The 12405-nt window shown below is 43.1% G+C and overlaps 1 protein-coding gene across 6 annotated transcripts in view; it reads right to left on the bottom strand.

Annotated features, from left to right (window-relative positions):
• Positions 1–12405, bottom strand: part of PDE7A (phosphodiesterase 7A) — a 115697-nt gene that overhangs the window by 7052 nt on the left and 96240 nt on the right. For all 6 annotated transcript variants that reach the window (XM_040994895.1, XM_040994903.1, XM_040994887.1 and 3 more), the window contains 5 exons: positions 6709–6840; positions 6425–6516; positions 4130–4274; positions 3559–3655; positions 2859–2939 (listed from right to left, as the gene is read on the bottom strand). In XM_040994895.1, the coding sequence (XP_040850829.1) occupies positions 2859–2939; positions 3559–3655; positions 4130–4274; positions 6425–6516; positions 6709–6840 (547 nt within the window). The remainder of the gene's footprint in view (positions 1–2858; positions 2940–3558; positions 3656–4129; positions 4275–6424; positions 6517–6708; positions 6841–12405) is intronic.

Below are 12405 nucleotides of genomic sequence, written 5' to 3'. Positions count from 1 at the left end.
ATGGAAATCACACTGGCGCATGATTGTGAGCTGCCATTTTTACTCAGCATTTATAAAGCCAAGTTTATGATGAGAGTTACTCAAAAATAATAGTCTAAAACAAACACCAAAGCTGCACCAGGGACCTATTTGATCAACAACTCACAACTGATTTCCCATTTAAAAAAAAGAAAAACAAGTTATTTCAGGATTGTTTGTACCTTTAGGCCCTACAGTACCCTACTGTACACATAATATGATTTAATAATAGTCTCTTACATAGAATCACAAGAAGCCTCTCGGAAAACAGCTTACTTATCAAATCATATATACATGGAACAAACAGCACTTCAAAATTTATTTATTGAGAGACAGCCCCAAATGGCCACAATGGCAGAGGCCAAGGCTGACAACTCAATCCAGGTCATTCAAATGGACTTCAGGAACCAAACCACATAAGCCATCCCTGTTGCCTTTTAGGGTAGGCATTAGCAGGAAACACACGGGTGAGAAGCCAGAACCAGGATGTGGTCTGGGACCCAGGCACCGGGACACGGGACATCAGGATCTAACTGCTAGGCAAAGTTGTGTGTGCCCTGCCCCCACAACTGCCAAAATATTTATCTGTGAAGGATGGGAAATATACGTTCAAAGTTTCTAATGGCCTGCATAACAACTTTTAAACGATCTACAAACGTTTTTGCAGTCAAAAATCATGTAGACAATGAACAACAAAGGTTGTATTTAACCAACACAACTCACTAGGATTCAAAGCAATTAGCACTCAGTATTTTTAATTAGACTAGTGTATGACTGATGGTTCAATTTTCTTTAGGTGCACTTAAATTATGATATCTAAAATAGAAATATCTGCATCTAGTCTTGCTTCCTTTCCTTCCATACACATTAAATGCGCATGCACTACATGTATTCTTCTAGGAGATGCGGCACTGGATAAGATGGGCTCCTGTCCTCATGAAGCATGCTGGTGAAGAGAATACTTCAAGCTTTCTAGCAGCCACGTTCCAGCCCCCTTTTCCAAAGTTCTGTCTTCTCTAGGGGCCTCAGTTAGAATGAGCAGCCAGAGACCTGTACCCAGATGCAGAATCTGATGCCCTGGCTTGACCTGTGGCACTGTGTCTGACTCCTCCCACTGTTCCAATTAATTGAAATCGTTGGGGATGTTGACACGAGCATCCTACCTCCAAATGCCCGTTCAACTCCCAGCTGCCCTGCTTCCAATCCAGCTCACTGCAGACATGCCTGGGAAAGCAGCAGCATGCCCAAGTGCTTGGGCCCCCACCATCCATGTGGGAGTCTGGATGGAGTTCTGGTCTCTTGGTTCCAGCCTGGCCCAGCCTTGGCTACTATCAGCATTTGGGAAATGAACCAGCAGATGGAAGTTTTCTCACGCTTCCTTTCTCTCATTCATTCCCTCCAGCTCTCTGTTACTCTGCCTTTCAAATAAGAAAATCCTAATAAAAAACATACTTCTGAGTTTCTGAGCCTGCAGCACTTAGATAATTATGCCATGGTAGTGTGCTCCCTCTCTGCATTTATGGAAACCTTATCTTCTTCATGTCTGCGTACATGTTTTACTGTGTTCAATCTCATCCTTAAGGGCTCTACTCAACACTAACATGCTCCTCTCACGGGACCTTGTGGATTTCATTCCCCATCACTCTCTACTTCACAATCAAGCCCAACGTGTTCTCAAGCCTAGTCCATCCTTCCCGTGCTCCTCTACAAGCTGCAAAGACTTCAGTCTCAGAACATTTCCATGTACTTGGTATTTCTAGCGTCAGTTCACTCGGCCTGTGGTTCTCGGAGGCCTCCTGCTTACAGGGCCAGGGCAGGGCAGGGCTGTGGGAGATAAGTATCAAGCACTTCAGATGCATGGAAGCGCAGGGATTGACTGCCCGCAAACAGTGGAAAGCAATACCTAGAGGAGGTGACATGTGAGCCAAACCTTCAAGAGTCTGGGGCCTGGCGCGATAGTGTAGAGGTTAAAGTCCTCGCCTTGCATGCACCGGGATCCCATATGGGTGCAGGTTCTAATCCCAGCAGCCCTGCTTCCTGTCCAGCTCCCTGCTTGTGGCCTGGGAAAGCAGTGGAGGACGGCCCAAAGCCTTGGGACCCTGCACCCATGTGGGAGACCCATGAGAGGATCCTGGTTCCTGGCTTTGGATTGGCTCCACTCCAGCTGTTGCAGCTGCTTGGGGAGTGAACCTTCGGACAGATCTTCCTCTCTGTATATCTGCCTTTCCCATAAAAATAAATAAATCTTAAAACAAACAAACAAACAAGCAACAACAACAAAATGAGTCTGTGAGGCCGACAGGAAGACGGGCAAGGCAGAGAGAAGGAAGGAGCATCATGGGTCTGGAGGACACTGCTAAGACTCAAGCTGCTGTGGGGACATGAGGGGAAAGCTGGGGTGAGAAGAGTAAGAACAGGTGCTGGGCCTCTAGAGGCTGGTGAGGTGTTAGGTCTCATCATCAGGCAGTGACAAAAGACAAGGGAAACAGCAGTGGGAGTGCACAGCACGGTCTTGTAAATGGGCTGACTTTTTCAGTTAAAATGGCAGCTTAACAATTGTGTGAAAGCAGCTTCCATGAGTAACGTGTATGCTTTCATTAGGACAAAACAGAAATTTAGTTTTGCCTGCTCTGCAAAGTTATGCATTTTATGGCCCAAGCTTAAACTGGAGTGAAAATTATAAGTCATAACAGGAAAAAATAAGGGTAAAATGTCACATTATTTTAAAAATTAGAAATGAGCATAATTTTAATATTTTATATTCCAAATATATTTTCTTCTTGATAAAATAAAAATGACTGGCATTTTCTAACCTACTATCTCTGAATATGTATAATTACCAATCTGGATGTTGGCAATAGATTCAGTCTGACGATCACAAAGTGGACTCACTCCCAAATGATACTTTTTTTCAATATCCCCTGTTAAGTAAAAAATACACACAATTATTCATATGAGACACATCAATTGGTTAAAATATTATAGTTAAGGTTTTTCTCATACCTGTGAATTCCTTAGGAAGAACATATTTAATTCTCATAAAAGGATAGCTTCTCAATTAGTCTGTTGAACAATTTAAACTTATTCACATACAGAAAAGAATGCCAAGACAATATCTTCATTTAAATGGACAAAGTAGCAAATTTTGCTAGGTATTACTTAGGGTTATAATTCTGTCAGCATTTTAGTATGAAACTTAAGACATTTAAAAGGAAGGCTCATGAATGAAGATAATTGGATTTTGGCTTTTAATTCAAATGGCCATGTATTCCACACATGACAAAGACAGCAAGTTCAGGGAAATCTTTCCACTACAAAAAACCTCCAGATTGACTGGTATGCATGTGTCATCACTCCAAAAGAGGACCACTATTTTTAAAACAGATGCTCATTCTCTGTGTATTGGTTACATGTGCATAAATGAATCATCACTAAAAATACCAAGAATCTATGGCTCCACTCTTACAAATGGCTCAAGTTATTTTATTCAAACGAGGTAAAGAAATGAGCTCACAGTTACCACTCAGTACTGTCACTTGCCTTGATGGAAGAATTCCTCTGTTACTTTCTCACTCCACTGCTTGCTTAATTCCCAGGTCCGACACGGGTTACAGATATCAGCGCATTTCAAAGCCATCTAACAACAAAATAATACAATTGTGTTAAGAAAAAAAAGAGATGTTCAATGTACAGTTTGACTGTTGGGTGTACTATAAGAGTGGAGAAAACATTTCCAGAAAAAGAATATATTGCAACTAAAAGTACTTTTTTTTTAATATAGTAAATATATGATGCTACTGGATCAAACAATTGTTCTTACATTAACGCTGATCACGAAGCCATGAGACTGACTGAAAACCTAATTACACATGGCTGGTAACCAAAGACACAAGCACAGGACTGTATTACTCACAGGCTAGGAACAAACAAACCAGAAAGAATACAGGGTGACTTTGTAGGTGACCTTCTGAAAAATGCTGATATATCTCATGCCTCAGTTTTCCATCAGGATTTAGTCTCTCTGAAAAAACATGCACTGGAAAACTTCATTTTCATTACAACAGCCACAGGATTTAGGCAAGAAATACAGTCTCTGCAAGCCCGAGTTTACCTGTAAGACCAAATGCCTATGTCTGGCATCTTCCAGGCGTAAGTCGCCTCTATCCAAGTGGGACCGAAACAATGACAGATACTCATTCTGGCGACTGATGTCAGTGGCTAGTATCAGAGCACCTATCTGAGTTTCCATCTGCTGCCTGGAGTTGGGGAAACAAAAAGAGCAAACAGAAGATTTTTAATTAATTAATTAGTTACTTTTTTTTTGATTTTTATATTTGCAAAATGTTATAAAGCTATATGATGTTGTTCTAATTGCTCAGGTAAAATTTTTAAGAATGCATCCAAAAGCCCTAATAAAATGATCAAAACAAGAGTTTGTAGGGAATTATCAATATGCTAATATTCCAGAAGAAATGCATACAAATTCTTTTTGGGTACTGGAGAATTAATAAAAGGCATAGGAAGATTCAATCAGAAAACAGCAGCCTACTGAACCACTGACTTCCCTGACTTCCACAGACATTTTGCCTAAATGCCAGATGGAATCTTGTAGAAATCCCACTAAAGATCTAAGTTTGGATTCAACCATATTTTCAGGGTTAAATCATAAACCAATAGTCTGAGTTTCCAAATTTCCTAGAAGGAAAAAGGCAAAAGAAAAAGGATACATCATACAAAATTTCTAAACCATTTTAGTTAAAAAGAAAATATGTTTTAAAGGTTTTCTGCCTTTTATTTCAACAGGTTGTAGCAAACATTCCTTGCATGATGACAAAGAGCTATCAAATAGATGAAAACACTCACACACAGAACTGAATATAAAATGAAACCCTAAATGAAAAAAAACATAAAAGATGGCTGTTAGGTAGCATATCTTATATTCAGCTTTAATTAAAATCTGAAAATTTTAACAAGGTTAATCCTCAAATATAAAATATGATGAAAAGGGAATAATGAGGCAGGCATTTTTTAAAAAAAGATTTATTTTATTTTTATTGCAAAGTCAGATATACAGAGAGGAGACACAGAGAGGTAGATCTTTTGCCTGCTGATTCACTCCCCAGATGACCTCAACAGCTGGAGTGGAGCCAATCTGAAGCAGCAGCCAGGAGCCTCTTCCAGGTCTCCCATATGGTTGCAGGGTCCCAAGGCTTTGGGCCGTCCTCACCTGCTTTCCCAGGCCACAAGCAAGGAGCTGGATGGGAAGCAGGGCTGCTAGGATTAGAACCCGCGCCCATATGGGATCCCAGTGTATGCAAGATGAGGACTTTAGCCACTAGGCTACCATGCCTGGGCCCAAGGCAGGCATTTTAATCTACCTTAGTAAAAAAGTTTGTGGTTTATATATATGAGTATCATGTGACTTAAGCAATTTTACATCTGTACTACAGCAAAAAATCATTTTACTTATGAAAAGTACTGTCATACTCCAGATGGTAACCATGAATAAAGATTTTTTTAAAAAAATATAAAGTTCATAAAGCTGTTTTAAATTATGAAAGGGAAAAGGAAAGAAAAATGAGTATAATTCAGATTTTAATACCCCACATTTGTATGCCTCAGCATTTTTGTTGGCTTGGCTAGCTTACCCATGTATACATGGCTTTCTTTTTTTTTCTGTTGCAAACAGAAAAGTTTATTTGCGAAGGGACCAGGTGAGCAGGGAAGGGAGCAAAGGGGAAGCACCTCCGAAAAGGGAGCCGGGAGGTGGGGTACCTCTCGTAAGGAGGGAGAGAGACTGTACATGGCTTTCTAATGTGCACCTTCTCCCAGTGGGCTCCAGCGAGAGCCTTGGTTTGTGAGCACAACATGGCAGCCGTGTGAGATTTTATTCACCACCATCATATGGGGCTTATTTACAAGGGCATTTTTTTTATTAGGTTCTCAAATGGCCTAATTAGTATTAAATTACTTTTTCTCAAATGCGTGCATTTTTTGGTCATTTTCTCATTCATTATTTAGCTCAAGAAGTGACTCCTGGACTATGCCACTGAGAAGCTAAGCCATTGTCCTTCTTTATTTTCTTATATTTTGAAAACTTCCTGAAGCAGATTCAGAGAATCTATTACATAGAATGCTTACCTGCTGATTTAACCTTGCACCTGATCTTTGAAGTTTGTTTCCACTGAATATGAAGTGGAACTAGCCAAAACCTGCAGTAAACCATGACTGAGCCACTATGTAACTAAATTTTTGATGTGAAGTTTCAAAATAATTTATCCATGCAGCTGAACAAAAACTGACAACTATGGAACATTTGAATGCAGTATCTTGATTTTTAGCACTCTATCAAATTATTCTAACATAATTTGCATAGTAGCACACTGTGGGTATTAATGCAACCTACCTGCTTTCTAACGGCATATGTGAGAATAATCCGGATTCTCTCAACAAGCCCACTGCAGATCTCCAGTGGTGATTTTCCAGGACTGAGGTATTCTACAAAATAGCATTTTGGTTGATTATTTCACGGTAACTCTTTTTCTGAACATAAGGAATCATTATTTGGCAGGAATACTGATCTGGTTCAAGTTGAGTTTCATAGACAAACTGTTCTTGTTACTTTAATTCCTTCAAAACCTGATACATTTTCTAGAATGAAAAAGTATTTGAGGATAAAATTGCACTAACCTTGTATAAAGTTGCCAAGTAATGGTTTGTTTTAATAAGGAAAGGTTGATTGACACCTGGATGGTCCAGATCATGAGTGGCAGCTGCTATCAAGCTCAGCAAGATATCCCAGGGGGTCACAGAATTGGCAAGCTGAAATGTGGCAAAGAATGATAAGTCATAAACATGTCTGAAACAAACCACGCCAGCGCAGTAGCTCTGCACTAACAGGCAGCAGTGGCAGTGACAGGCTCCTGTCCCTGTCTCCCAGGCAGACTGCTCACTCACCACCACTGTCATCCCCTGTGCATGTCAGGTGCTGGCATCATGACACTGCAGCAGGTGTGACACGACAATGTCTCTCCTCACCTGGAGTTCACAGAGCTCCCCTTTCTACCGCAGCACTCTTTAGGAGCTAAATGAGAAATGGAGCTAATCACTAACACCACCTTGATTGGTGGGAATAAAGGCTTAAAAATGAAGAACACAGGGGCTGCTGTTAGAACAGGCTAAGTCACTGCCTGTGATGCCGGTATTCCATGTCAGAGCCCTGGTTCTGGTCCCGACTGTGCTGTTCCAATCTGTTCCTACCCATGCACCTGGAAAATGCTTAGGCACCAGCCGTCCGTGTGGGAGACCCAGGTGGAGCTCTAGGCTCTTGACACTGGCTGGCCTGGTTCATCTCTGACCACTGTGCCCATCTGGGGAGTGAATCAGCAGATGGAGAATTTTCTCTTTTGCTTGCTCTCCATCTTTACTTCTGTCTACCTAGCATCCTTTTCCTCTCTGCCATTCAAATAAACAAATCCTTTAATAAAACACAACGAGACTCTTAGTTCGTTACTGAGATGTCATGCCCACCTGGCCAAAAGGTGTATTCTCTTCATTAAACCTTGATACCTTACTTGCCACTTAAAAGATATGCCATTACTCCATAGAGGCACCGGTATGTGTTCCAGCTGTTCCAACCTCTGATCCATCTCCCTGCTAAGATGCCTAGGTAGGCAGAGAAGGGCCATGCGCTCCAGCCCCTGCACCCACCTGGGAGACCCAGAGGCAGCTTTTAGCTCCTGTCTTTAGTGTGGCTGTTGCAGACTTCTGCGAAGTTAAATAGGGGACAAAAACATCTGTTTCTCCCTCTCACTACATTTCAAATAAATACATTAATAATTTTAAGGTTTGCAATAAAATCATTTCCTTGTGGATGGATTTGTTCAAAATAGTATATACAATATATACACATCAGAAAAAAAATTCTGTAAGATAGGAATTATATTTTACTCTCAGTCATCACTGTCAAACATATTTGACACCAAAGCTAATCACAGTAAGTAAAAATTTATCATAAGCTGACTGGAATTTCCAGTGATAAAAATACTCACTTGGGACAGATGACTGGTTCTGGGGAATTGCCTCATTTTCTGGCGAACTTCTACTCCTCTGACAAAGCCCTGTCCACAGAACCGTCCTTCCTGCTCTTGTGGGCCCCTGCCCTGTCCTCTAGCACTTCTCTCTCCTGCCACCTTGGCACCCACAGGGCAACCCACGTGGATATGTTACTTACAGTTTATGCTACTGAATGAACATGTATTTCATATTGTAAAATGGAGATGAAAATTGAAAAGTGTAATATTACAACAGAAAAAAAATTTACATTCAAGCTCTACTATTTTCCTTCTCTGCCAGAAAGGATCATCATTTTCTCTCCCTCTGTTAACTTCATCTATGTTGGAGAAATCTCTGTGGGAGAGCCTGAATCTGCTGGGAAACAGTAGGCTGGTGGAAAGTAAAGAATGTGTAACATGTATTTTCATGTTATGTATATGGAGAAGCTTAACAAACAGGGGAAAGTTGTAAAGGAAATTATTTCCACTTAAAGACATGGAAAAGCATTTTAAACACAGAGACTTTGAAAGTATTTCTTGGTGATCAGGATGGACAGAAGGCACCTGAATTGGGGCTTAGTGGGCTGGGGCAGCCTCCCTGCCAAGACAGGTAAGTGAGTGGGCATGGGTAAGCTTGTAAAGGAATGTGTAATTTACGAAGCAACAAGCAAAATTCTATATTCTCATAATAAGTAAAATAAATCTTTTATCTAAAAAAGTAACATTTTGTAAAATTCTTCTAGTAATAAAAGCCTGCAGGTATTGTAAAAAAGATAAAAATTCAATGATATCAATAAACCTTATTAACTATGTTCTGAAAAACACTGTTATTTACATTCTGTGACACAGATGGCAACACTTGATAATTAGAGTTGTATGGAGAAGAAACTTCAAAGCATATAATATAATTTTATTTGAATCTATGAAACTACCGACAGAGTTCTTTTCCAACACAAAGGAAACAATTACGTGGCCAGTTTTCCTTTGTTCCGTAGAAATCCTCTTTGTTGGAGCCAGTGCCAGGGTGTATATGTTAAGTCTCTCACTGCCATGATGTAGTATGTTAAACTCCCACCTGCAGTGCTCACATCCCATACAGGTGTCAGTCTGAATCCCGTTGGACTGGCCCAGCTCTGGCTGTTGTGGCCATATAGATAGTGAACAGCAGAAGGAAGATCTATCTCTCCCTATTTAAAAATCTGCCTTTCAAATAAAAATAAATAATTCATATATATACATAAATATGAAGCAAACCTATTAGTTCCATGGCTTATTAGTGTTATACTGAGCTCCTAATGTAATGATCATTACAGATGTCTTATTCACTTGATTAAATTTCAAATTTCAAAATAATTTTAGGAGAAATGTTGTGGAGAAACATAGGGAAAATGTAACCCAAAAGTCAAATTAAAATTCAAACAAAAATCCTGGGAGAATATTTTGTAGGAATTGACAAGGGCCTAGACAAACCTAGACACAGAAAGAAGAAATACAGGGGGGAAAAAATCTGAGCCCAAATGATCTAGGATTTTCTCCCCCTTCAACTGGCAATAAAAATACTAACATAAAAATATACTAGCAAAAAGGAGTGTGGGTCTCAGGACGGGGCGTCTCATGCCTGGATCCCGGACGGCCGCCAGGGGCACATGGTGAGCCGTCCTCCCCGGGCCTGCTGGGTTTCGGGGACCGCTTCCTTCGGGGTGAGTAGACCGAGGGGGGGAGGCCTCCGGGGCTGGGCAGGTCCGGGGCCCACCCGCCGCCTTCATGGGGCGGTGAATGGGATTTGGGAGGGGCGCGACCTTGGGCCTGGGTTATTTAAACCTCCAGCTGCCTCCTGGCAGCTGGTGGGTCTCAGGACGGGGCGTCTCATGCCTGGATCCCGGACGGCCGCCATGGGCACATGGTGAGCCGTCCTCCCCGGGCGGCCAGTGCGCCATTGGTGCCAGGCTCCGCCTGCTGGCCGCCCGGCTGGGGAGCTCTGGGGATTTGGTTCTTTGAGTTGCTGCTTAATTAGCTCCAGGTTGAACCCATTGTGCTTCTTGGACCTGAAAGAGGCAGTAACTCTTCCTTAGCAAAACTTGTAATCACTAATAATTCTGAGCACCAAATACCAGTCATGCAGAAGCTATGGCTTGGGGCTTGCCCTGCACAAGTAGCTCCAACAGTTGGCCAATGTGTCAACTGGTAATGGAACAGAGTAGATTAGGCACGACTGAGCAAACCTTAGCCCACAAGTAAAACTAGAAACCAGGAGGGAGCAGAGGTCATGCCGAGCTAGGCTCTTGTACCTGCTGGTCTGTGGGAGCCTGGGACGCTAAGCCACAGTGTCTAAGGCAGAGTTCGGGACAGGGGAGGGGTTGTGCCAAGCTGAGTCAGAGCATCCATTGGCAGGCATGTGATCTATGCCTGGGAACGGACCCGGTTGGGGAGCAAAGGGGACAACCCTAGCTGGGCTGAGGTTCCCACCAAGAGGCGCGTGGCCTGGAAGGGGGCTGCGTTCTGATCTGGAAACAGTTGTAGTCTCCCTTGGCACAAGTGTGGACTGGGATTGGATGCACCGAACTGGGCCGGACCCCGACTCCCCCTGGTGTTCTGGAGGACCAGGGCAGATGTGGGATGGACTAGGCAGGGTCTCAAACCCCTACTGAGCCATGTGTGAGCCATACGTGGGTATGGACAAACCATGGCTGGGCTGGAACATCCAACAGCAAGAACCAGATTGGGTTGAAGGCCAGTCAGGAAAAGCCACAGTTCCTGCTATGACAGGAGGTGGACTGAGTAGGGTTGGCTCATGGACCCACTGGTAAGCGTGAAACCTGGCATTGGGAGAGGTTCTGATGGAGGAGCCTGGGCAACTCCTCTGGCAGGACACAGACCCAGCAGGTAAACGCAAGAAACATGATAGGAAACAGCCCAGAAAAGGCCATGGAAACCTACCCACTGGCATACAGTTGGCAGACGTGGGGGCAAGACCAGGCTGAATCTGTCCACATCATCCACTGGCAAATCCAGGCACCAGTGTGGGTCGACCCAGGGTCGGTCGCAACAAAGACTAGTGCACATTATGGAATGCCGAGGTGAGGTTGCCTGTACCAGAAGGGACCGCAGCGCCCAACCAGCCTGAGAACAAGCAAGGAAGTGGGCAGAGCTGGCAGGGGAATAAGGGAGGGTTCCTTTGCTGGACAGCTACTTCCGCAGGAGAGCATGGGCTGGGATGGGGGCAGACCAGACTAGGCAGAGCTACCACACCTGTGCGCCTCATGTGGACTAGATCAGGGAAAAGCCAGGCTGGGCGGATTATTCCTACTGGTGCAAACAAAATTAAAGTGGGCGAGGTTTGTTTGGGCAGCATCAACTGGAATCTGGGAGTGGGAGAGGCCTGGGAGGGAAATAGTGGGCTCATCCCTCTTGGGTTACCACTTCCACGGGAGGACATAAAACTAAGACAGCGGCTGGGGTGGAATGGGATGTGGGACAGACTGGATTACTGCTACACTTACTGGCAAACCAGGGTAGGGGGTGGGCCTGGTTGGGGTTATTGTGGGTCGCTCCAACCTAGGCTACAGCTCCCGCTGGTTTATGTGAGGGCCAAGTATGTGCTGGGCAGAACCAGACTGGACTGCAACACCCATTGGCTCCAGTGGAAGACGGGAGTGAAAACAGAACCAACCCAGGAATTGCAACCACCAGCTGATTGGAGCGATGGACGGTGCCAGGCCCTGTACTTGTTAGCACATACAAGAAGTTTCTTTGGAGATCTTCCTAATCTAAATGCTGGACTCAGAACCATAACAAAGAAAAGAGAGAAGACAGAACGGGTCAACCAACCATCTAAGCTATGATGGACTATGTCAATCAGTGGATTTTTCAAAGACCTCATAGTGCTTGGAGCGGCAAGATTGACAGCGATTCATAACTGTTGCAATATCAAAACCACTTGAGCAAGAACCTCAGAGCATGCCCTACACCCGGGACTTGGGGAGGGTGGGAAATTGGGTGGGCCTTCTCCCTTAATACCCCCCTTTTAAACATGAAGGTAACAATATGGAAAACATATTAGTATTATCCACTTTCCTATAGCCCTTGAACCTTCTTACCCTAATTAACTATGTAAAGAATGTCAAAATAAAATTTATTAATAAAAAAAAAAATACTAGCAAAAAGGAGCTAACTAAAATACTGATGCTTTGCTGATGTAACAGTACAGTGGTTTGATCATTAAACACAGTATTTTAAAGAAATCAAGAACACAGATTCTTGATATATGATTTCAGCCCTGAGCATCTACTTCAAGACCCTTCTTCTCTCATATTCACAGAAGCAAAAACCTCTG

The sequence above is a fragment of the Ochotona curzoniae genome, unplaced genomic scaffold, assembly GCF_017591425.1.
Source record: "Ochotona curzoniae isolate NIBS_2020 unplaced genomic scaffold, NIBS_Ocur_1.0 contig_1071, whole genome shotgun sequence".
Taxonomy (NCBI): Eukaryota; Metazoa; Chordata; class Mammalia; order Lagomorpha; family Ochotonidae; genus Ochotona; species Ochotona curzoniae.
This window is presented reverse-complemented; position numbering and strand designations above follow the sequence as displayed.